Source organism: Mastomys coucha, unplaced genomic scaffold (assembly GCF_008632895.1).
Source record: "Mastomys coucha isolate ucsf_1 unplaced genomic scaffold, UCSF_Mcou_1 pScaffold18, whole genome shotgun sequence".
Lineage (NCBI taxonomy): Eukaryota > Metazoa > Chordata > Mammalia > Rodentia > Muridae > Mastomys > Mastomys coucha.
The window spans coordinates 82,395,030-82,418,374 of NW_022196900.1; the positions used below are offsets into that span (position 1 = coordinate 82,395,030).

Consider the following 23,345-nt stretch of genomic DNA (forward strand, 5'->3'; position numbering starts at 1 on the left):
ATACACACACACACACACACACACATACACACACACACACACACACATACACACACACATACACACACTGCTTTGGAGAGATGTAGGACTGAGTTTGACTCTTTTTTGTTGTTGTTGTTTTTTCGAGACAGGGCTTCTCTGTGTAGCCCTGGCTGACCTGCAACTCACTCTATAGACCAGGCTGGCCTCGAATTTAGAAATCCACCTGCCTCTGCCTCCCAAATACTGGGATTAAAGGCGTGCGCCACCACCACCACCACCCAGCTTAAGTAAGAGTTTGACTCTTAAAGATTGGTCACCTCTCCGGGCGGTGGCAGTGCACACCTTTAATCCCAGCACTTGGGAGGCAGAGACGGGCGGATTTCTGAGTTCGAGGCCAGCCTGCTGGTCAACAGAGTGAGTTCCAGAACAGCCAGGGCTACACAGAGAAACCCTGTCTCAAAAAAAAATAAAAAAGACTGGTCACCTCACTACACAATGGATGCATGGGTAGCAGAGGGTGGGGTGGGAGTCATGTGTCAGGTACCTGTCAGGCATGGACAGCTGCCAGGCAAGTATAGCCCCCCCTTTTTTTAAAAGATTTATTTATTTATTATTATATGTAAGTACACTGTAGCTGTCTTCAGACACTCCAGAATAGGGTGTCAGATCTCGTTATGGATGGTTGTGAGCCATCATGTGGTTGCTGGGATTTGAACTCAAGACCTTTGGAAGAGCACTCAGTGTGCTCTTAACCACTGAGCCATCTCTCCAGCCCAAATCTAGCCCTTTGTGCTCTGCTGCATAGCAACAAGGAAGATCCCATAACCGACTCATCTCAGGAAGGAGCAATGTGTGGAGCAGACATTGGAGATAAAACATGCCATATTTTGTATCCCTGTGTTCAGGAAGCCTTCCAGCTGCCCAGCTTCTGGGGCTCCAGCGTGCCGTCAATCACCAAGATCACTGAACTGGAGGAAGACAAGAAACCGACCCACTGGGATTCCAGTGAAAGCTCTGGGACCGGTAGCCTTCCAGCCCTGGTTCAGACCTACGTGCTCCAAGGAGATCCAAGAGAAATTTCCAACCAGTTCCAGCCTCCCTCTGGCACTAGTGACCAGGTCCTCTATGGTCAGGTGCTTGGGAGCCCCACCAGCCCAGAAGTAGTGCGGTACATTCGCTGTGACTCTACTCAGCCCCTCTTGGGGGGCCCCACACCCAGCCCTAAATCTTATGAGAACACCTGGTTCCACTCAAGAGACCAGGAGACCTTTGTGCCCCAACCTCCAAGCCAGGAAGATGACTGTGTCTTTGGGCCTCCATTTGATTTTCCCCTCTTTCAGGGGCTCCAGGTCCATGGAGTTGAAGAACAAGGGGGTTTCTAGGACTTTGGGGATCCTTGCAGCTCAAAGGCCCTGGCCTATTCAGAGAAGAAGAGCCCTCCACTGAAATCTACTGGCTCTGAGAGAAGCAGAATGGCCAGTGTCTCTGTCTCTGGCCCCTAGCACCTCTCCTCCACTCTGACCTCAGTCTACACCCCCAGCTCACTCACTGTCACACTCTAAGGTCCAGATAGATACTGCTTACAGCCTGCGAGTCACCTTTCATCTTTCATATAATTTCAGTCCTTTAAACTGATTGTAGGTTTTGAGTTGGGGCTGGCATTTTCAGAAATTCTGGCTGGACGTGGTGGTACATGCCTAGCATCCCAACATCTGGGAGGAAGATGCAGGAAGACTGCAAGTTCCAGGCCAGCCTGGGCTACATAGGGAGATCCTGTTTCAAAAATTAAGCAAAAGCTAAATAAAAAAAAATTTTTTTATGACATGTACTTGTTTTGTTGGGAGTGGAGGCTCATGGGCAGAGGTCAGGAGGCACTTTGTGGGAATTAACTCTGGCCTCCAGCATGTGAATCTTGAGAAGTGAACTCAAGGCTTAGTGGTAAGCACCTTTACCTATGGAGGTATCTCACTGGTCCCAGAAAGGAATCTCTTGAGCATAGCTAAGTGTCTTCTACCCTTGTCCATTTGTTTTTCAAGACTGGGTTTCTCTGTGTAACAGCCCTACCTGTCCTGGAACTCACTCTATAGATCAGGCTGGCCTCAGAGATCTACCTGCCTCTGTCTTCTGAATGCTGGGAATACAAGCATGCACCACCACCACCCAGCAGTGTCTTTTATTTTCAGGGCCCAGCAGTCAAGAAGACATTTCTCAGAATCATTCATCTCTTCCTTCCTTCCCTCCTTCCTTCCTTCCTTTAGCCAGCTTTTGCCTAGCATCTAAGATTCAAAAAGGAGAATTCACTCCCCCATAGACAGATGTGATACTGGTAATGGAGACATGAAACTGATAATCAGAAAACAGGCAGGATTTAGGGGCATGAGTGGTTCAGTGGTAGAATTCTCGCCTGCCATGCAGAAGGCCTGGGTTCGATTCCTGGCCCATGCAGAGTCCAGTCCCTTTGCCAGGCGGTGGTGGCACTTGCCTTTAGTCCCAGCACTTGGGAGGCAGAGGCAGGCAGATTTCTGAGTTCGAGGCCAGCCTGGTCTACAGAGTGAGTTCCAGTATAGCCAGGACTATACAGAGAAACACTGTCTCGAAAAAACAAAACAAAACAAACAAACAAAAAACAGGCAAGACTTACTTGGAAGGAATTGGAATTCTGGGGAACACAGAGAAACCTGGGAAGAGAGGAGCCCCATTGCTGCTGCTGCAATTCCAACAACATGTAAGAGGCTTAAACAGGAAGACTGTCCATTTGAGGCCAAGCTGTGATACATAGCAAGCTAAGAGCTACTCTATGCTTCTGTCTTTCTCCCTCTCTGTATCTGTCTCTCTCTTGTGTGTGTGTGTGTGTGTGTGAGAGAGAGAGAGAGAGAGAGACAGAGAGAGAGACAGAGACAGAGACAGAGACAGAGAGACAGAGAGAGACAGAGACAGAGTCAGGTGGCTGGAGAGATGGCTCAGCAGTTAAGAGCACTAGCTGCTCTTCCAGAGGTCCTAGGGTATACTTTCAGCTCCTACATGGTGGATCACAACCATCTATAATTTCATCTCTTAATTTAAATCCAGTGCCCTCTTCCAGCCTCCATGACAACAGACACACAAGTGAGGTACAGATGTGCATGCAGGCAAAACACATACATATAAAATAAAAATCTTACTGAGGAAGCATACCTTAAGCAATACATCAGGCCTGAGGATGTAGCTCAGTGGTAGAACATTTGCCTGATATATATATGAATCTCAGGGTTTGATCCTCAGCATAAATAGAAAAATTGACTTGTGAAGAAAGAGACCCTTTCTTCAAGGAGAAAAGAGTGAGAGAAGTACATTATTTAATAAGCATAAAGCCAGAATATAAGGTTCATCACTAAAGAGGTTAATTATAAACACAAGCTTTACTTTTTGTTCGTTTGTTTGTAGCCCTGGCTGTCCTGGAACTCATTCTGTAGACCAAGCTGACCTCCAACTCAGAAATCCACCTGCCTCTGCCTCTGCCTCCCAAGAGCTGGGATGTGCCACCGCTGCCTGGCTTACCTATTTTTTTTTTTTAAAGAACTTAATATTTTTATTTTATGTGTGTGAGTGACCTGCATATATGTCTGTATACTACCTGTACAGAGTCCACAGAGGACAGAAGAGGGCATCTGGTTCCCTTGTGAGCCACCATGTGGATGCTGGGAACTGAACTCTGGTTTTCTGAAGGCCTTCTAACCAGAGTCTCCTACCCATCTATATTTTTAGTTTTTCTGGTGTTTGATCGATTGGTTTTGGACTTTTTCCCTTTGGGGAGACTCCAATATTGTTTTCTGTGTTGATTACACACGCACATTCCCAGTCGCAATGTATAAGAACTTTTTCAGCTATGCACTACTGGCACATGCCTTTAATCTCAGCACTCAGGAGGCAGAGGGAAGTGGATGTCTGAGTTCGAGCCAGTCCTGTCTACAGAGTGAGTTCCAGGACAGCCAGGGCTATCAAACAAACAAAAAATAAAGACTTTCCTTTTCTCCATATCCTCACCCTTTGTTGTCACTCCTGATTTTGGTGACAGCCATTTCTCCTGGGGTGAGCTGGCATTTCAATGCATTTGTCATTTGCATTTCCAGTGTAGCCAGGCATGTTGGATATTTTTTCAAATATCTATTAACAATTCTTATTTCTTATTCTTTTGAGAACTATCTATCCCAACTCATTTGTCCATGAATTGACAGATAATTTGGTATGTCAATTTAATTTATTTTATTTAATTATTGGAGTTCCTTGTATAATATATTTAATTCCATTAGATGATTAACTGGTCAAATTTTCTCCCATTCTGATTGCTCCACACATATGTAGAGACCAAAGGTTGAACTCTCCTTTCTATAGCTGTCGGTTTGTTTTGTTTTGGAGACAGGATTCTTTAGCTCTGGCTGGGTTGAAACTTGCTATGCAGATCAGGCTGGCCTCAAACTCACAGAGATTCCCCCTGCCTCTGCTTCCTAAATGCTGAGACTAAAGTCACGTGTCATCACTGCCCATCTACCTTCTTTTTCTTTGTTAAAAATATTTGCTTATTTTACATGTGTGAGTGTTTTGACTACAAGAATGTCTATGTACCTTTTATATGCCTGGTGCCCTCAGAGGTGAGAACAGAGCATCGGGCCCCTGGAAAGAGTGTTACAGGTTGTCAACAGTCATGTGGCTGCTAGGAACCAAACCCAGGTCCTCTGCAAGAGCAACAAGCATTCATCTTTCCAGCCCTCACCTCACTTTGTAAGCAGGGTCTCAATGAATCTGGAGCTCCTGGATTCAGCTATCTTAGGTGGCCAATGAGTTCCAGGGATCACATACTCAACCTCCCTGAACCCCTGCTCTGGAACTGTACGTGCTGTGCCTGGCTTTTACATGGCTGCTGGGATCTGATCTTGGATGTTCACGCTTACACAGCAGGCACGTTACCAACTGAACCATCTCTCCTGACCCACCCCCTTTTTGAGACAGGGTCTTAAGTATATGTAGCCCAGGCTGGGCTCAAACCTGCGATGCAACCAAGGACGACCTCGAACAACTTTTAATCCTCTTGCCTTCAATTCCAAAGTCCTGGGATCACGGGGCATATGCCACTACACCCAATTTTTATGTACCACTGGGAATCTAACCCAGGACTGTACATTCTAGGCAGGGACTCTGCTAACCAAACTACATCTCCAGTTGCCCAATGTCATTTTAATTTCATGTAGCCACATTTGTCAGGGTTATTCCCTATGCTATTGGAGGGCTTTCCAGAAAAGCCTTGCCTATGTCTGGATCTACTTTCTCTGGCCCTGGTCTCAGGCTTGGGATGGTGTGTTCTTTCCTGGGCCCTTTCTTTACCCCACCCCCTACTTTTCCTTTATATTTGCCCTTGCATTCCTCATTTCACTTTTATCACAGCTGAGTACCAAATACTGACTATTTAAACATGTGTTTTGTGTACAGCTTGCCTTGGTCTATAGGCTGAACAATGTAAAAGACATTACTACCATTCTCATTGGATGTTTTTGGAACACTGTAGACTTTGCCCACAGGGTCTAATAGTAATGGCTCAGTACCCTTCCAAAATCTCCATCCTTCATCACTGGGGTACAAAGCCAACAAAACAAGGCTGGAACCTAGGGGTTCTTACAGGGCCCTGGACTCTGGAGGAGGGCCAAGAAAGACAATTAGCCTCTGCAGAGGGTATGGACAGTCCCACAGAAGCCCTAAAATAACTACGACCTAAGGCAGTGGTTCTCAACCTTCCTAATGCAGAGACACTTTAATATAGTTCTTCATGTTGTGGAGACCGCTAATAAAATTATTTCTGTTGCTAGTTCATAATTGCAATTTTGCTATTATGAATTGTAATGTAAATATATGATATGCAAGGTATCTGATGTATGATCCCTAAGAAAAGGTCGTTCAACAACACCCCCCCCCCTTGTATCTTCACCAACAGTTTGAGAGCTGCGGACCAGGTCAAGTACAGAACATAAGGAATTTAGAAAGTGATTAAGGCCGGATGCAAGGTCAATAGGTGACATTTTAGAATTCACACAGTAGTTCCAGCACTTGGGAGGCAGAGGCAGGCGGATTTCTGAGTTCGAGGCCAGCCTGGTCTGCTCCAGGACCAGGACAGCCAGGGCTATACAGAGAAACCCTGTCTCGAAAAACAAAAAAACAAACAACAACAACAACAAAAAGAATTCACACAGTGCAGCCAGGCAGTGGTGGCGCACGCCTATAATCCCAGCACTTGGGAGGCAGAGACGGGCAGATTTCTGAGTGGTCTATAGAGTGAGTTCCAGGACAGCCAGGGCTACACAGAGAAACCCTGTCTCGAAAAACCAAAAACCAAAACAAAACCAAAAACTAAAAACCAAAAAACAAAAAAACCAAAAAATCAAAAAAAAAAGAAAGAAAGAAAGGAAGGAAGGAAGGAAGAAAGAAAGGAAGGAAGAAAGGAAAGAAATTCACACAGTGCTCCAGGCCTGTAAACATAGAGACAGGCCGCCCACCAGGCCAAATCCCTGGGCTCCACCCCAGCTCCTCCATCCTCCAAAGCCAATCCATTCGCTCAGCCCTCGGCTACTCTTGTCGAGCTCTCACCTCGATTGGTCGAGCCTGAACCGTCATGGCTGCGCCCGTGTAACCTGGAGCTACCGCGGAGCGGACCGTGGCGGCGCGGGCCCGCCGAGTCAGGAGTCACCATGCTGCGGGCCGCGTGGCGTGCGCTGAGCTCCGTTCGTGCCCAGGCGGTGACACAGGCCCCAGTCCCTGCGCTGAGGGGCGGAAGCAGCGCCAGTCTGCCCTCGGCACGCTGCGGCCTGCAGCCTCCGAGTGAGCCGCCGAGCTGGGTCCCGTGGGGCTGGGCGAAGATGGAGGATACCAGGCACCCGGAGACCAGAGAAAGGCAGTGACAGGATGAGAAAGAAAGGGTGATGGCTAGGAAAGGAGTGGTGAGGCGGGAGATGGGGAAATAAGGCGCTAGTTAGGTGCAGGTGCACGCAGTCCGTGGTAGAAGGGTCGTGCGGAGCTGTGTAAGGACATGAGTTTCAGCTCTTTCTGTTCTGCATAGGTCTGCTGCATGCCGCGCGTGCATACGCCATCCAGAAACCAGGTACGAGGACTTGGGTTGAGACTTGAGGTAAAACAAAACAAAACAAAACCCACCTGGAAGGCTTGGGGTGGACAAGGGGACAGAGGTGGTGCGCAAAGGGTCGGCCCCCAAATCCCTGCACCCACGTTATATAGAGCGTTTCTTTTGGCGTGCTCGAGAAGATAGGAGTAAGAGCTTTCCAGTGAAAGCATTCATCCAACATCCGTTGGAAGTGAGGTCTCCCAGTTCAGCTTGGCTGGACCCAGTGAGTGAGTGCTTGGCTGGCAACACTAGGAAGCATTATGTCCCAGAAATGTAATACTTCTTATCTGCCATTCTGAGATAAAGGATGTAGTTTCTATGCCTTAGGACCCTCTAACAAACACATATTGTTTGAGGCAAGTTGCTTTTTTTGTGAGCCAGCGCTGAAATGAGTGTCAAAGGATCCATTGGAACACAGTTATCAGGAGTCAATCATGGCAGCATATGAAAAGCACTCTTAACCCTTGCACAGTAAACTGTGATGTAATAGTCTTTATTACTGTTTATGACTAAGTGGCAGAACAGAGTCTAACTTGAGGATAGATCATCTTGGTTGTGCTGGACTGGGCTGGACTCCAGGCTTCAGCCTCATCTCCAGTGACAGAGTAGGAATGCACACACCAAGGCTGAGCTTTTGGTGATCTGTACTGGATGATGACATTGCCTTAAAGCTAGCTGTGCTCCCTCTAACCCTTTACTTCATTCATATGGTCAAGCAGCAAGTCTTGTTAAGTGCTTATTCTAGGCTAGACTATGGACTAGACTGGGGAATTGAGTAGTTCAAATGAAGCCAAGCTCACTCCTGTCCACAGGAGAACCTATCCCAGTGAGGAATCTGATAACTGTAGACCCAAGTGGGTTTGTGTTGCAGGCACAGTGCATGTCTTGGGAAAGGCCCCTTGTTTGCAACATGCAATATAGAAGCAGGTGCCCACAAGGTTTGCAGAAGAGGAACTGAGCTTCGATGTGTCCATTGCCTAGTTGAGACCTTAGGTACTTCCCACAGATTTGGGGAGTGAGTGGAAAGAGTGGAGCCTGGGAGAATGGGAGTTAACACTGAGTATTTTCCATCCCTGTGTTTGACAGTCCAGCCCAAGCAAGATGATGAACCACCCTCTTCCACATTCATCAAAGAATACAAGAACATCATCCCCAACATGGAGAAGTAAGCGGAAAGAAACCTACTTGTGGGTACAGGAGTTCCTGGGAGGATGGACAGGGAGTAGAAAAGGGGTGACTTAAAGACTTGGCCTGTTGTACTGGAAGGTAGATTATGTGGAGCCCTGGACATGGTGAGCACTAGTGAGGGTCCCAGGTATTATAGGCTCAGGTGGGCAGCTGGGGTACCTGGTGCTCATAGAGCTCAGGTCCCCTTTTGTTTCTGATGCTCCGAGTGAGGGCCTCATACCAATAGATGTCAAAGAACTAACACACTCTGCTGGCCTCGGTAGAGATCTCTCTTCTCTTGACTTCACAGAAGCCCTGTAGAGAAGAAATTGTGTCCTATTTGTATGAATGCTTTGTGTTATACAAGTAAAAGACAGAGCTAGGGCTAGAACCCAGAGCTGACAGACACCAAAACCAGAGTCCTTCTGCTTAGCCCCTGTACAGTGGGAGCTGGGCTGGCTCCAACCTTCCTTACTACGAGTCTGGGTGTGTCTGTCGGAGGTGGAAATCCTTCCTTTGCTTTCCCTGAGACAAGACCAACCCATAGACTAACAGACCAGAGCTGCATTTCTTATAGAAGTAACTGTCATGTGTTCTTGCATTTTAAATGTTCTTAACAGGTTATTTTTATGTGCATGTGTGTCAGCATATGTGCCCATATGTTTGAGTGCCCACATGGAGTCCCTGGAGCTAGAATCACAGGAGGTTGTAAGCCAGTTGCTGTGGAAGCTAGGAACCAACTCTGGCCCTTTGCAAGAACAAGTGCGCTTAACCACTGAACCATTTTTCCAGTCCCTACCTTTTTTTCATTTATATTTATTACTGTGTATGTGTGCATGACTGGGGGTGGGGGGTGCCTAAGAAGCCCACATGTAGAAATTGGAGGACAACTGTGTAATTGTGTTCTCCTTTACAGCTTTATGGTTCCCATGGTCAGACTCACACAGAAAGCACCTTTATACATCTGACCATCGTCTTTCTTTGTTTTCTGGCTTTTGTTTCTTTCATTTTTTATGCTTTGCTCATGTGTGTGTTTGTACACCACATGAGTGCCTGGTGCTTACAGTGGTCAGAAGAGGTCATTGGGTCCCCTGAACTGAAGTTATGGATGGTTATAAGTTATTTTGGGGGGCTGGAAACTTGGGTCCTCTGCAAGAACAGTGCTCTCAACTACTGAGCCTCTGTCCAGCAGCAGCACCCCTCCTTTAAGATCAGTCTCGGTCTACCACTCTTTTCTTTGAAACTACTGTGAAACAGCATGGACAGGAGATGGCTCAGTAGTTACGAGTGTTGCTGCTCATCCAGAGGACACAGTTTTGTTCCCATACCAGACAGCTCAAAATCACCTTTAACTCAGAGTTCCACAGGGCCATAACCCTCTTCTGGCCTCCACAGGCACCTCTGTGCCCGTGAATGTAATCTATATATGCACAAACACATAAACTCTCATAGAAAAAACATGTCTTCTCCTTCCTATACTCGTCTCATTGCCCTGGTATTTTGCAGGGTTGATGATGTTGTGAAAAGAATCTTGTCTTTGGAAATGGCCAGCAGGGTGAGTGAGTACCTGTGCAACCCTAAGCCTTCTCCCTGGGAACTCCATCCCTTCATCCCTCCTTCCTCCCATCCCTCCATCCCTCCATCCCTCCTTCCCAGGCTTCCCCAGGCATTTATCCCACAGTCATTCTCTATCCAAACCATGAAAAGACTTTTGTTCCTCTGTTGTACCTCTGACATCTATCTGATAAACAGTTGATGTACAGTAAAGATGATGTCTTGGGTTTTTTGTTTTTGTCTTTGTTTTGCTGTGAAGAGATACCATGTCTAAGGCAACTCTTATGAAAGAAAGCATTTAATTGAGCAGGGCAGTGGTAGAGCACACCTTTAATCCCAGCACTTGGGAAGCAGAGATAGGCAGGTTTCTGAGTTCAAGACCAGCCTGGTCTACAGAGTGAGTTCCAGGACAGCGAGGGCTACACAAGGAAACCCTTTCTTGAAAAACCAAAAAAAAGAAAGAAAGAAAGAAAGAAAGAAAGAAGGAAGGAAGGAAGGAAAAAGAAGAGAAAAAAGAAAAGAAAGCATTTAATTGGAGGCTTTCTTGCAATTTCAGAAGTTTAGTCCAGTATCGTCATGGTGCAGGCATGGCAGCATGCAGGCAGACACTGGAGCAGTAGCTGAGAACTACACTGTGACCCATAGGCAAAGAGAGACACTGGGACTGCTTGGGCTACTCGTGAGGCTATGGATAGCCATACTCTGGGATAGTAAACTCTGGCCAAGACACTGTAACTGTAGCCTCCTAGTCAAGAAGGGTTAGTCTTCCCGGGTGGTGGTGCACACTTGGGAGGCAGAGGCAGGCGGATTTCTGAGTTCGAGGCCAGCCTGGTCTACAGAGTGAGTTCCAGGACAGCCAGGGCTACACAGAGAAACGTTGTCTCAAAAAACAAAAAAGCAAAAACAAGAAGGGTTAGTCTTCAGAGGATTTCCCCACTCAGATTTCCCCCAATTTCTGTCTCCAACAGAAAGAGAAGTTAAAAATCAAGCAAGAACAATTGATGAACAAGATTGCGGAAAACCCTGAGGATTCGAGAACGTTGGAGGCTCGAAGTTGGTTCAGGGGCCCTTGGTAGTGGGGATGCATAGGAGTCTGCTAGGTGGTACCTAGCCTAGGCTCTTGATGTGGCTTGGGAAGGGGAGAGGCATGGGACTCTGGATACCAAGTCCAGTGATGGTAGAGTCAACAGCTGAGTCCTGCCCATTGCTCTGTGTGAAGGCAAACAGGTCATCTGTGTTCTCTGGAGTCTCTGCTTCCAGAGCAGAGTCTGAAGATGGAGCTTCTGGGGTAGATAGGGCTGAAGTTCTATTTCCTACTTTGTGGCCAGACTGAGATGTTAGAGAATGTGTACAGACTTTGGAAACAAAAAGTAAGCCACTAACAGTGAGACTCACATCTGTGGAGTGCTGGCATGCCCACGAGCGTGGGGCATTTCCAGGTTCCTGTTTTGGTTTCCAGCTGGAGTTGGCAGTAGCCCTCATTAGATATGACAGCCTGCCTCTTGAGTGGAACCAGGAAGTGGCAGGGGAGTGACTTGGTGGCCTATGCAGTGTCTGCAGGGTTTCTTCCCAGCTGCCATCCGCCTGCATTGCAGCTGGTATTAACCTCCTCCGTCTTTGAGCCTCAGTCCCTTTTTTAAAAACTTTGTTAATGTGTATGGGTGTTTTGCTTGCGTGTGTGTCTGCACTCTGCCTAGTGCCAGTGGAAGTCAGAAAAGGACTTCAGATCCTGTGAACTGGAGTTACAGACAGTTGTGAGGCACCTTCTGCTGGGAACGGAACTTAGGACCTCCTGAAGAACATCTCAGTCCTGTGTGCCATCTCTCCACTCATATAAGTGAGAAGTTTTAATTCTGAAACCTATTGGAAACACAGGAACAAAAAGAGTAAAATTTTGAGAGTTGGCTTTTATTATTATTACTGTGTATGGAAGGATATGTTGTGTGAGTGCATGTACACGTGTGCCACATGGGACAATGTTAGATGTCCAGCCCTCCTTCCTTCCATCTGTCTGTCTGTCCTTCCACCATGGATCCCAGGGACTGAACTCAGGCATCATGTGTGTACCACAGTACCTGTACCCACTGAGCCCACCCTGGGTGGCTTTATTTCAGTGATTAGCTGGGACCTCTAGTACAACAGTAAATATTAACCATGACAGCATGCTAGAGTCCCTGAATTTAATGCTCCTGCAAGTGTGTTCAAACTGATGTCTGCAGGCTGCATATGCCCCAGGGTAGCTACAAAGGCAGCCCAGCTCAACACAAGATCAGAAGCTTGGTTAAAACAGTTGAGAGTTTGGGGGGGGGGGAGTGGTTTTGGTTTTTTGTTTTGGTTTTGTTGTTTTTAAGGTGTTTGTTTTCTTTTAGACCAGTGCTTCTCAACTTTCTTAATGCTGCGACCCTTTTATACAGTTCTTCATATTGTAGTGACCCCCAGCCATAAATTATTTCATTGCTACTTCACTGGTGTAATTTTGCTACTGATATGAATTAGAACATAAATATGATTTGGGACCTCCAAAAGGGTTTAGACCCACATGGTTGAGAACCACTGTTTTAGACACCGTCCCACTATGTAACTGAAAACGTGCTATGTCAACACCACACAAAGATCTACCTGCCTGTGTCTCCATTATTTTTGCAACTGAAGTGCATGATTCTCAGGCATGAGCTTTATAGATGAAAACATTGTATGGCAGAGTCAAAGCATAGGACTACAGTTTGCCCTTGAGAGTGCTCATTACCAGCCAGGCCCAGTGGTGCACACCCATAATTCTAGGTAGAGGAGGAGAGGCAAGTTGGTTACAAGTCTGGCTACACAGCACGTTTAAGGTGAAGCCGAGCTTCATAATGGGACTATGTCACCTCCTTCTCCCCTCCCCGCCCCACATTCACAGTGCTATTTGCTATGATAGATGGTGGCTTTTATGGAATGAAGTATTTCCTTTTCTTGAGCTTGCTTTTCTAGTAGAAAGATGATCCACAGTGGTTTTTTGGTTTTTTTTTTTTTTTTTTTTTTTTTTTTTTTTTTTTTTTTTGAGATCTTGCAATTCAGAGAGTGTTTGGGGATTTAGAGCTATACAAAAGCATCGCTGATTGTTACTCTTGGTTCTTAAAACAGGAGGTGGGCCTGGGCCCCCCTTCCTCCATGCCCAGCTCTCATCCTCTGTGGTTTGTGGTTTCAGTTGTTGCCTTGACTGTGAGGATCCACAATTATGAAGAACACATGCAGAAACATCGAAAGGTAAACCCCGGGCTTCACTCAAAGCTAACCCACAACAGCAAAGATGGGTAAGGAGTAAAGGGCTCTCGGTCCTAAGAAGCTAGTGTCTGACACCAGAGAGGCCACCCTCAACCCTAGTAGGAAAACACTCCCCTCCTTCCTCTAGAGGGACAAAAGGGGCCTTACAGACTCTGTTGGGAATCATCAGTGGTCAAGAAAACAAACTGTACAGTGTGCTTGCTACCTGACACATAGTGGGTGCTTAGTAAACTGTAGAGCATGGTCACTGCCTAACACATAGTGGGTGCTTAGTAAATAGTTTTTAAATGAATGGATAATACTGAAAGTCATGGTGACTTTGGGAAGCCTATTGGTCTGAGCCCATGTTCTCAACATCTGTAGAGTGGGAATCCTGCCACGGGACTGCAAGGATTACAAGAATTAATACTAGCAGTCAGTGTGGTACACATCGCATCTCTAGGCTCTTAGCGGTGTCTCTCGTAACCTTTAGAACCATTTCTTTCAAATTTTTCAGAAAAGCAATCTCGCCATGGAGTGGGTAACATTACTCTTTAAGGGACACTGCTAGGGAGTGATGCCTGACACATGAAATAAGGCAATCTTGCCAGGAGGCCCATACTCTTAACCACTGTGTCATTGCTCAGCTGAGCAGGGTGGAGCTGCTAGAGATAGGAAATTGCTGGTATTTTGGTCCCTGTGCTGAATAGGCTGATTTTGAACTCTTCATCCTTTCCCTTTCATCTGCCTGGGAGCTAAACTACAGGGTATGTGCTATCAGACCCAACTACTTATGGAGTTTTTGTTGTTGTTGTTTTGGTTTTTTTAATAAGTATGCAGTTGTGAACACAGACTAATCGAGCCTCGAGTGCTCCCAGGAGCTGGCTGAACATGCTCTTTGAAAATTAGCTTTGTTCATTTGAGATGTAGAATCCCAGCTCTATTGCAGAGCCCTCACAGAGCAGGACCTGGAACAGAGGATGGGGTTCTCTTTCTTCCTACTCAATCTGACAGTCTCCTAAGTGCTGGGGAAGCTGAGTGGGTGCATAGTACAGGGGAGAGTGAGAGCTGGAGGCTGGGCAGTCAGTAGATGCCCTCAGGGTGAACAGTCTTAGGACCTATGGCAGGCACATGCGTTCTCTAAGCCTTTATTCCCTGTCTATAAACCGTGAACAGCGACAATACCTCCTGCACAGCTGTGGTAATGTGTGCATAAGAGTGTAGGGACATTTCAGTGAAATGGTGGAATGGCCATATATCATTAGTCGGAAGCAATGTTAATACTTAACAAAATACTGAAATTAAGAGTAAGTATGCGGGGCTGGAGAGATGGCTCAGTGGTTAAGAGCACTAACTGCTCTTCTGAAGGTCCTGAGTTCAAATCCCAGTAACCACATGGTGGCTCACAACCATCCATGAGATCTGATGCCCTCTTCCGGGGCTGTCTGAAGACAGCTACATTGTACTTAGATATAATAATAAAATAAATTAAAAAATTAAAAAAAAAAAAAGAGTAAGTATGCTAGGCAGTGGTGGCACATGCCTTTAATCCCAGCACTTGGAAGGCAGAGGCAGGCAGATTTCTAAGTTCAAGGCCAGCCTTGTCTACAGATTGAGTTCCAGGACAGCCAGAGCTACACAGAGAAACCCTGTCTTGAAAATCCAAAAAAATAAGTGTGATGGCTTAAGCCTGTCATCCCAGCAAGCAGGAAGCTGAGACAGAATTGCCATGTGTTTGAGGCCAGCCTGGGTTACAAAGTGAGTCCTTGTCTCAAAACAACAAATAATATAATATAGCTTTTTCTATAGGACAAAGCCCACAAACGCCATCTGCTGATGAGCATCGACCAGAGGAAAAAGCTGCTCAGAATCCTCCGCCAGACTAACTATGACGTCTTCGAAAAGACATGCAAGGAGCTGGGGGTGGAATATACCATACCCCCTCTGCATTTCCAAAAGGTTCACCGCCGCTTCCTGGCCAAGAAGGCTCTGTGCATTCGGGTATGGATTCATACAGTTGGTTGCTTTGGTCAGCCTCCCTAGACTGAGGTGCAGAGAGTAGGAGAGAGAAGCGGTCTGTTTCTGACCAAGGCCTAGAACTGGCTCAGGTCACCAACACATGCAGAGAGAATGGGGTTTCCAGTAAGATAGCTCCCACAGACCTGCTCCAAATCCGAGGTTTTACATAAAATTACAAAGTCTTTTCTTAACCTCTTTCAACCACCAGGTTTACCAGGAGGTGCAAAAGCTGAAGAAGCAAAAAATGGCCTTAAAAGCAGCTGCAGTGGCTGCCAAAAAACAAAAAAATGAGGGGGTCCCAGAGAACCCCTCAAATGCCCTACCAGAGAAGACCACAGTGAACTAATAAAGTCTTCCCCCTGAAGAGCGACAGAAGGTGGCCTTCTTCTTAACCTGAGGAAGGGGGTTTATTTTTAATTTTGCTCTGAGGTCTCAGAGGCATAGTCCCTGCCAACACCCCAGAGAATGCAGTCATTGAAACAAATATATGGGATGTTTCAGAGTGGTCATGCTGGCAGCCGGAGGAGCTGGTTACTGCACGGTTTTAAAGGATGAGGAGGAGTTCACTGGCCAAGAGAAATGACATTTAGGCAGAAGAACTGCGAGTTAAAGAAAAAAATCTTGGCAGTGGTGGCGCGCCTTTAATCCCAGCGCTTGGGAGGCAGAGACAGGTGGATTTCTGAGTTGGAGGCCAGCCTGGTCTACAGAGTTAGTTCCAGGACAGCCAGGGCTATACAGAGAAACCCTATCTCAAAAAACAAAACAAAAAAGAAAAGAAAAGAAAAGAAAAAAGTCTAAAGGGACAGTGGGACTCATTTGGAGTTAGGGCTTCAGTCTATGAATGGGACTCGGGTATAAAGACATTCAGTTTGCCCGACAGTGGTGGCGCACGCCTTTAATCCCAGCACTTAGGAGGCAGAGGCAGGCAGATCGCTTGAGTTTGAGCCCAGCCTAGTCTATAGAGTGAGTTCCAGGACAGCCAAGGTTTCACAGAGAAACCCTGTCTTGAAAAAAAAAAAAATTCAGTTCATTATACTGAAGAAAGAACTCTGGATCTCAGTCTGAGAAGGGAAATGCCAGCAAGAGAAAGATATGTTAAAGTGCTACTGAAGAGCAGATGAAAGATGACAGCTGAGGATGGGCCAGAGCAGTTTGGGGCTGTTAAGGTAACTAAGGCCCTGGGTGCGTAACTGCCTATGGATCCTGAGCTTTGGTGTTTGAATGACTAGTTCCAGCACTTGGGAGAGACTAGAATATCATCTCAAGGCTATCTTTGGTTGCATGGCTAGTTTGAGGCCAGTCTAGACTACATGAAACCCTTTCTCCAGAAGTTCAATTGCAAAGGAAAGATATGTAGAAAGAAAAATGGGCCATGTCAGGATGGGAAAATTATTTCTGAGAGCATCCCTGAGATGGAGGAAGAGGTGAGTGGGTAGAAGGAATCAGAAGTGAAGCTGAACTGCCTGGTTATCACCTCCAGGAACACTGAGGAAGGCCTTAATGTAATGGCCCTCCAGTGGACACCTGTCTAGAGGTCCTGTGCCACAGGGCCCGGCACCTGCCTCTCAAGGAGAAAGCCACAGCAGAGATCAGGCCTGCAGGAAAGGCACTGTTTTAGATGCTGCCTTGGGCACTTTAATATTGTCTGATACTTAAATCCTTTGTTCCTCAAGCTGGCTGGCTTTCTCTTTTTTTTGTGGTGGTGGGGAGAGTAAGGGGGGTGGGTTCCAGACATGGTTTGTGTAGCTCTGGCTGTCCTGGAACTCTATAGACCAGACTGGCCTCGAATTTAAAAACCCACCTGCCTCTGCCTTCCAAGTGCTGAGATTAAAGGCTTTTGCCTCCACTGCCCAGCCTAATTGTCTTTCTATTGAAAATAGGCTCGGAAAACTTAGGCAGCTTATCCAAATTCGAGAACTGATTAGTGTTCAAACCTAGTTCTCTCTGGTTTTGGATTTTTGTTGTTTTTAAAGACAGGGTCTCAGTCCTGTCCTAGAACTTGCTATGTAGACCAGGCTGGACCTACTTACAAAGTGCTGGGACCAAAGGCAAGTGCCACCACACTCCTAGCTCTGTCTTGATTCTGAAGTTCATATATACAGTCTGATACTACAAAGAGGAAAAATTCTGAAAGGGAGTCTGTTTTGCCAAAACTTGAGATACTTTTGGAAGCTAGGCAGGTAACAAAATGCATAAGGCCCACCAGAAGATAAAAAGGTTTATTACAGGTGAGGTTGAGGTGTTAAGAAGCTCAAGTTGTGCCGGGATCCCAGCACTCCCGGAGCCAGAGGCTGGTGGATCTCTGAGTTTGAGACCAGCCTAGTCTACAGAGCGAGTTCCAGGACTACACAAAGAAACCCTGTTTCCAAAAAAAAAAAAAAAAAGGCTCAAGTTGTACTAGACAATTTTTAAAAGTTTGGCTCTTAGGAGAAAAGAAAAACGACTAGCAGGTGTGACGTGGAGGAAAGAATGTGCTGTTTTTTTTAAGTGGCGCCTTTTGAAATTTAGTCCAACTGCATCAGAGCAGTGATACGAACGTAGGAATACAGAAAAAGGAATTAAGGAGTGTGAGGATTCTACAAGGAAAAGAAGGAGGTGGCTGATTATGAAGGGAGGTGGATGTGGGTTCCAAAGCTCAAGTCTCAAGATTGCTCTGGCTGGAAAGAGGAATGCTTAGCAGAAACACTGAATCATCTGAAAAGGTCCAGCCATAAGCGGAGAAGAGACGTGCGGGTGCTGCTTAAGCCGCTAGGATTGCCGGGCTGGGTTGCCTCACCGAGTAGTAAATCCGGTGGAACATCGCTTCCGGGAGGGTTTAGAAAGGAGACAAATGATATAACTAATCCAGATGAGGGACTAATATGTAATAACTACGAGTGCCTTCGTAGCGCTAGCCGTGACCTCACGGATTCCTCCGCGCGTCCCTGGGAGGGGGTTCACAAATCTGCCCGGGGCAGCACAGCAGGCGACTGCAGACCGGGACTCTAGACGACTCTAGGCGAGCGACTCCGAAGATTCTGGGGCTGACTTTCCTAGCTTCCGGTGCGATGGCTGGGCCTGGCTGGGCCTGGCTGGGCCTGGCTGGGCCTGGCTGGGCCTGGCTGGGCCTGGCTGGGCCTGGCTGGGCCTGGCTGGGCCTGGCTGGGCCTGGCTGGGCCTGGCTGGGCCTGGCTGGGCCTGGCTGGGCCGTGACGGATACGTGCAGCTGTTTCGAAGGCGCCCGGCGCCACCGAAGCTAAACGAAAACTCAAAACCAGCGCTCCCCGGAGGCCAACGTCGCGCACCTCCCTTCGGACCAATCCCCAGTAGCGGCCTCTGTCACTTAACCCAATAAACGCCGGTCTTCGGGTCACCTCCTACCAATCCACCATGTGATTGGTTCGCCTTTCTGTCCGCGGCGTTGCCCCAGCAACCGGGCTATGGACGCGTAGGGGCCTCCAGGCTGCTAGATCCCAAACCCTGGGGCTCTTCATTCACCTACCCTGCGGGTTTCCGGCACTATGTCGGTTCGGACTCTGCCGCTGCTCTTTCTGAACTTGGGCGGGGAGATGCTTTACGTCCTAGACCAGCGACTGAGGGCCCAGAACATCCCCGGAGACAAGGCCCGCAAAGGTAAGACGGCCTGCAGCCTTGATGTATCCCCCTCCTCACCTTACTAAATGTCTCCATCCAGAGCCGCAGCCTAGCACCAGCCCCCCTCCAACCTCCGCCCTCATTCCCACAGACAGACCGCCATCTGGCCACCTTCTCCGCATCCCAATAGCCAAACCAACGCCTCTGCGCACTTCTCTTTGACAGCTGGGTATCTTTCTCAAAAGATGCAGAGCCCTTGCAGCTGGAAGCCCTCAAGAGTCAAATTAATTCTCCAAAAGAACATTTCCCCAAAGAGAAACCTAATACATTGGACATACTTACAGTGCTTGAGCCCTCGATTTCCCGGTCTCTGGAAATTTGTCTATTTCCAAAAGTAGTTCCAGCCGGCAGTATACTTTTGGCAGGTATAACCGTCCGTTAACCCCCACGAAACAGATGGGGATTCGCCCGCGTCTCTGTCCTACGTAAGCTGAAGCCTGGTCATGCTCATTTAAGGAGCCATTTCTAGAAATGTAGGGTCCTAAAATAATATAGATAAGAACGAAAACATACTTCTCGATTTTGCAAATGTTGGAAGGGATTGCAATTGTGAAAATACTATTGGAACGCTTGTAAAATGCAAAATCATGCCATGTGTAATGCAGGGAGAAATGACCAGCCAGAACACGCTGACAGTTTTTCTTACTTCTCAGCAAGCAACTCTGTTCACCAAATTTGCTAGGCTTAAGTATGAACAAGTATAAGTATAAAGAACAACTGAACACTAATGAAAACTCAATTTCCTCCCAACAGCCTATGTACCCTCCATTGAAGTTAAACATGAACATTCAGATATTGTGTCTGATCTTGTGTAAGTTCATGCATAGACAGACAAGAGAACTCCCTGGACCACTCCCTTCCATTCATTTTGAGCATTGCTACCAGAGGGCTTTGCAAAATGCAAATACGTCTAGTACCATCTCTCCTTATAACTGCAGTCAACCTTCCACTACTGTCTAAATGGAGACCAAGTCCTAAGCAGGAGAGCTTGGGGTCCTCTGATTAGGACACTTTGAGTCCTAATCACACCCAAGTGTATGTAGATGTTTAACCTATGTCCTTCATGACTCCGTCCTCTCCCTGATCTCCTTCTGTACCACTGAGGAAGAGTCCTCCTTCCTCAGGAGAAGGACCTGGTTATGTTCTCACAGCATCCTCCCCGTGCTTCTCTCTACCACACATGGCTGCCGGGTCCATACTCAGCTGTTGGCATGTGTCTCCCCACTTGTTTGTCTTATACAAGTTTGTACTTCAGCATCTAACACTCAACACCCAGATCAGAGTAAATCAGTGCTCAGTGCAGGTTTGCTGCCAGCGTTGTCCTACGCCATGGTGCTCCTTCCTCAGGAGGGTTCTTTGTTTCTTGCTGGCTATGTGATGTGACTTCACTCACACTAATGGCCCTAGTGGAGGGACAGGCTCCATTTCTCTAGGTAGCCTGCATCTTGGAAGGCAGTATAAATTAACAATTTACATTACTAATGTGGCCTTTGAAGGCATACAGGTCTAGATCCCACATTTAGTTTGCTGCAGGATCCTGAATTGTGACGGCCTCTGTAAGCCTGTTTCTCTATAAATGATGACAATAATACACACCTGAGAGCGAAGCTGTAATGTGCATTTCATGTTCACACAATTAGTAGTTGGCATTGCCCTTCAAGAGGAGGTCTGGGCAAGACTCTGAGAATATGAAGGGTCAGGCTCTGTCTTTAAGAACTGTAGACCCAGGCTAGACAAAGCCATCACTGCAGTTAGGAGCACTTACTGCACTTTCAGAGGGTCAGTTTTCCATTCCCAGCATTCTCTGGGAAGCTTACAACCACCTGCAATCAAATTCCAGGGAATCTAGCACCCTCCTCTGGCCTCCCAGAATGTGCACATACCCAGACACATGCACATAATTAAAAACAAAAAATTTAAAAACCAAGAGCTATAGTCGTTTAAACCAGGCACTTGGGGGCTGAGTCGAGAGGACCCCTGCAAGTTCCAGGCCAGCCTGGTGTATCTTGTAAGTGCTGGGCCAACCTAGTCTATCTAGTAAGTCCCAGGCCAGCCAGTACCACATAATGAGACCCTGTCTCAATAGTACAACATACACATGCTATCTTTTCTTACATACACACCCACTATTTTGTTTTTTTGTTTTTTTTTCTGAGATAAAGTTTCATGTAGCAAAGGCTGGCCTTGAACTCTGATCCCCCTGTTCCCACCACCTCAGCCTTGGTATCCCAGTTGTGTGCTACTATACCAGAAAACGTGAAGAGTGATAATCTTTCTGGTTTACCTAGACTCCATAAATGGAGTCTCAGCCATCTTTAATGATTCATTTTCATCCACTCACTCATTGCGTAGTTTATAGCAGATGTCACACCATATGAGATTCTGGAGAGACTGGGTCAAGCTTGTCTGTACAGTCCCCGGAAGTGGGGTGCTGATGAGTGTAATCCATAACTGATTCTAAAACTCAAGACCCATCTCCATAATGACAACAATCCAATACTTGTTTTGCTTTATTGAAACAAGGCTCACACTGTAGCTGTTCCAACAGTCCTCTTGCCTCAGCCTCCCAGGTGCTGAGGTTGTAGGAGTGAGCCACCACTCATGACTATTGAAACAGTTTTTCAATTGTATCAATACTTCATTTAAACACCTTGACGGGGTGAGGGGGAAGCCAGGCGCACGCCTTTAATCCCAGCGCTTGGGAGGCAGAGGCAGGCAGATTTCTGAGTTCAAGGCCAGCCTGGTCTACAGAGTGAGTTCCAGGACAGCCAGGGCTATACAGAGAAACCCTGTCTCGAAAAGCAAAACAAAACAAAACAAAAAAACAAAAAGGCAGAGGCAAGTGGATCTCTGTGAGTCTGAAGCCAGCCTGGTCTACAGAGTGAGTTCCAGGACAGCCAGGGCTATACAGAGTAACCCTGTCTTAAACAAACAAACAAACAAACAAATAAAACCAAAAAAAAAAACAAAAGGAAAAAAGCCAACCATGATGCCCACTGTTCTTCCATATAGATAACACCGCCATCCAGTTTTACAAGAAAAACCAAAGCTGCTTTGCCCAGCATTGCAGAGCTGATGGGAGGAGCGAGTGACTCCAGGCTTCAAGACCCCAGAGCTCCCACTCCTAACCAGCACGTCCTTACGTGCTGCTGCACATGAGCACTCGACTGCCTCACCTGAAGGGACTATATGGGAAAGGGAAGGCTTTGAAATGCACACGCACACATGCATGCATGTGTGTGTATATCCACCTAGCTTCTAAAAGAAATGGAATACTTGGCCAGTGGGGCCTTATAGAAGAGGAAGCAAGACGGCATAAAATTTAAAAGTTAAGCGCTGGTCTATTCTGCTGTTAAAAGTTGGTGTGGCTGCAGGAGCTCCAACCAGTACCATTGTGACAGATGCCTGTACACAGGCCTATAAATCTCAGACACGGTAAATTAGTCCTCGTAGATACTTTGAAGGAAATCGTATTTCTTGGACCTGTTTTCATTATCTTAGACAACTAATTGGTCTCCTGGAGGCCATCCCTGTTCCCAAAAGGCCAGCGCAGACATTGCTGTTTCTCCTCACAATGCAGCCAGAGTTTAGTGTTGAACAGAAAGGAAGTTCGCTCTTAATGGGGCAGCTTGTGAGAGTTGCATACTAAACGTTGTCTCATATTTTAAGCAATAAGGTGGGCCATAGAAGCCGCCTCTGCCTCACTTCTATATTCATAAAACCCTGGTACATTTTGTTTACCTCCTTATTACACATGAGCACTCGACTGTGAAGTGACCTTTGGCAGGGGTTGGGGGTGGGGGGTTGTTTGCTTGTTTTTTGTTTTATTTTGTTTTCCTGAAATGTGTGGCACTGAAGAGCTGCTAAACAGCAGTGGAGTTCTGTTCTGGTCCAAATGTAACAGCCAGCCCCGGAACCCGTGGATTGTCACAAACAAGTCATCTGGAGAATAAGTCGGGGCTGGGGATACCTAGCCTGGCATTTTAAAGAGGAATGTAGGGGAGAAGCCAGCAGCTCACTAGAGCCCTCTGCTGGCACTGGGTGCCATTGCCGGCTGGAGTGACTTGCGCTTCCTGGAGTTTTCAGTTGTTTTATCCACAGCCGACCAAGGAGGGTCAGACACACCTTCAAGAGGATAAAAACTCCCCATCTCTAAATAACTGCAAGCCTGTGATGCTAACACCACATAGAAACAGCAGATGTTGATACAGGGCCCCCAGAAAACAAATAACTGCTTTAGGAAGGCCAGACAGGACCTGCTTCTCCATTTACTCCCTCTCCAAAAGCATATGACTTGACCACGCTACTCCCCACCCCCGGTAGTGGGGACTGGATTTAAAGCCTCACGCACACTAGGCAAGAGCTCTGCCACTGAGCTACCACTCCATCCGGCCGGATTTAGAGCTCCATCTCACCAGGTTGCCTTGAATTCACTCTGTAGCCCAGTTAGATCTGAAACTTTTGATCCTGCCTGAGCCTCCTGAGTAGATAGAATTACAGTCTTGTACCAAAAGGCCCAACTATCCCTGTGAGTCTTGTGTCTTGTGTGAGAGAGAGGGTGTGTGTGTGTGTGTGTGTGTGTGTGAGAGCGAGAGAGAGAGAG

General features: G+C 47.0%; 3 protein-coding genes across 10 annotated transcripts in view; all 3 read left to right on the forward strand.

Annotated features, from left to right (window-relative positions):
* Csf3r (colony stimulating factor 3 receptor) overlaps positions 1-1,804 on the forward strand; it is a 22,954-nt gene extending 21,150 nt beyond the window's left edge. For 6 of the 7 annotated variants that reach the window (XM_031378632.1, XM_031378629.1, XM_031378630.1 and 3 more), the window contains one exon: positions 888-1,804. In XM_031378632.1, coding sequence (XP_031234492.1) covers positions 888-1,364 — 477 coding nt within the window. In that variant the 3' untranslated portion in view covers positions 1,365-1,804. The remainder of the gene's footprint in view (positions 1-887) is intronic. The other variant, XM_031378634.1, reaches the window with a different exon arrangement.
* Positions 1,805-6,558: 4,754 nt separating this feature from the next.
* Mrps15 (mitochondrial ribosomal protein S15) lies at positions 6,559-15,479 on the forward strand. Its single transcript, XM_031378636.1, has 8 exons — positions 6,559-6,825; positions 7,064-7,105; positions 8,213-8,291; positions 9,800-9,848; positions 10,816-10,900; positions 13,035-13,093; positions 14,900-15,091; positions 15,318-15,479. Exons 1-8 carry the CDS (start codon positions 6,696-6,698, stop codon positions 15,453-15,455), a joined length of 774 nt encoding a protein of 257 aa, XP_031234496.1. The 5' UTR covers positions 6,559-6,695; the 3' UTR covers positions 15,456-15,479.
* Positions 15,480-18,241: 2,762 nt separating this feature from the next.
* The window catches only part of Oscp1 (organic solute carrier partner 1), a 29,718-nt gene continuing 24,614 nt past the window's right edge, over positions 18,242-23,345 (forward strand). Inside the window, exon 1 of one of the 2 annotated variants that reach the window (XR_004121063.1) lies at positions 18,242-18,721. Coding sequence is in view for 1 of the 2 variants with exons in the window: in XM_031378635.1 (XP_031234495.1) it covers positions 18,610-18,721 (112 nt within the window). In the remaining variant the exon portion in view is untranslated. The remainder of the gene's footprint in view (positions 18,722-23,345) is intronic. The other variant, XM_031378635.1, reaches the window with a different exon arrangement.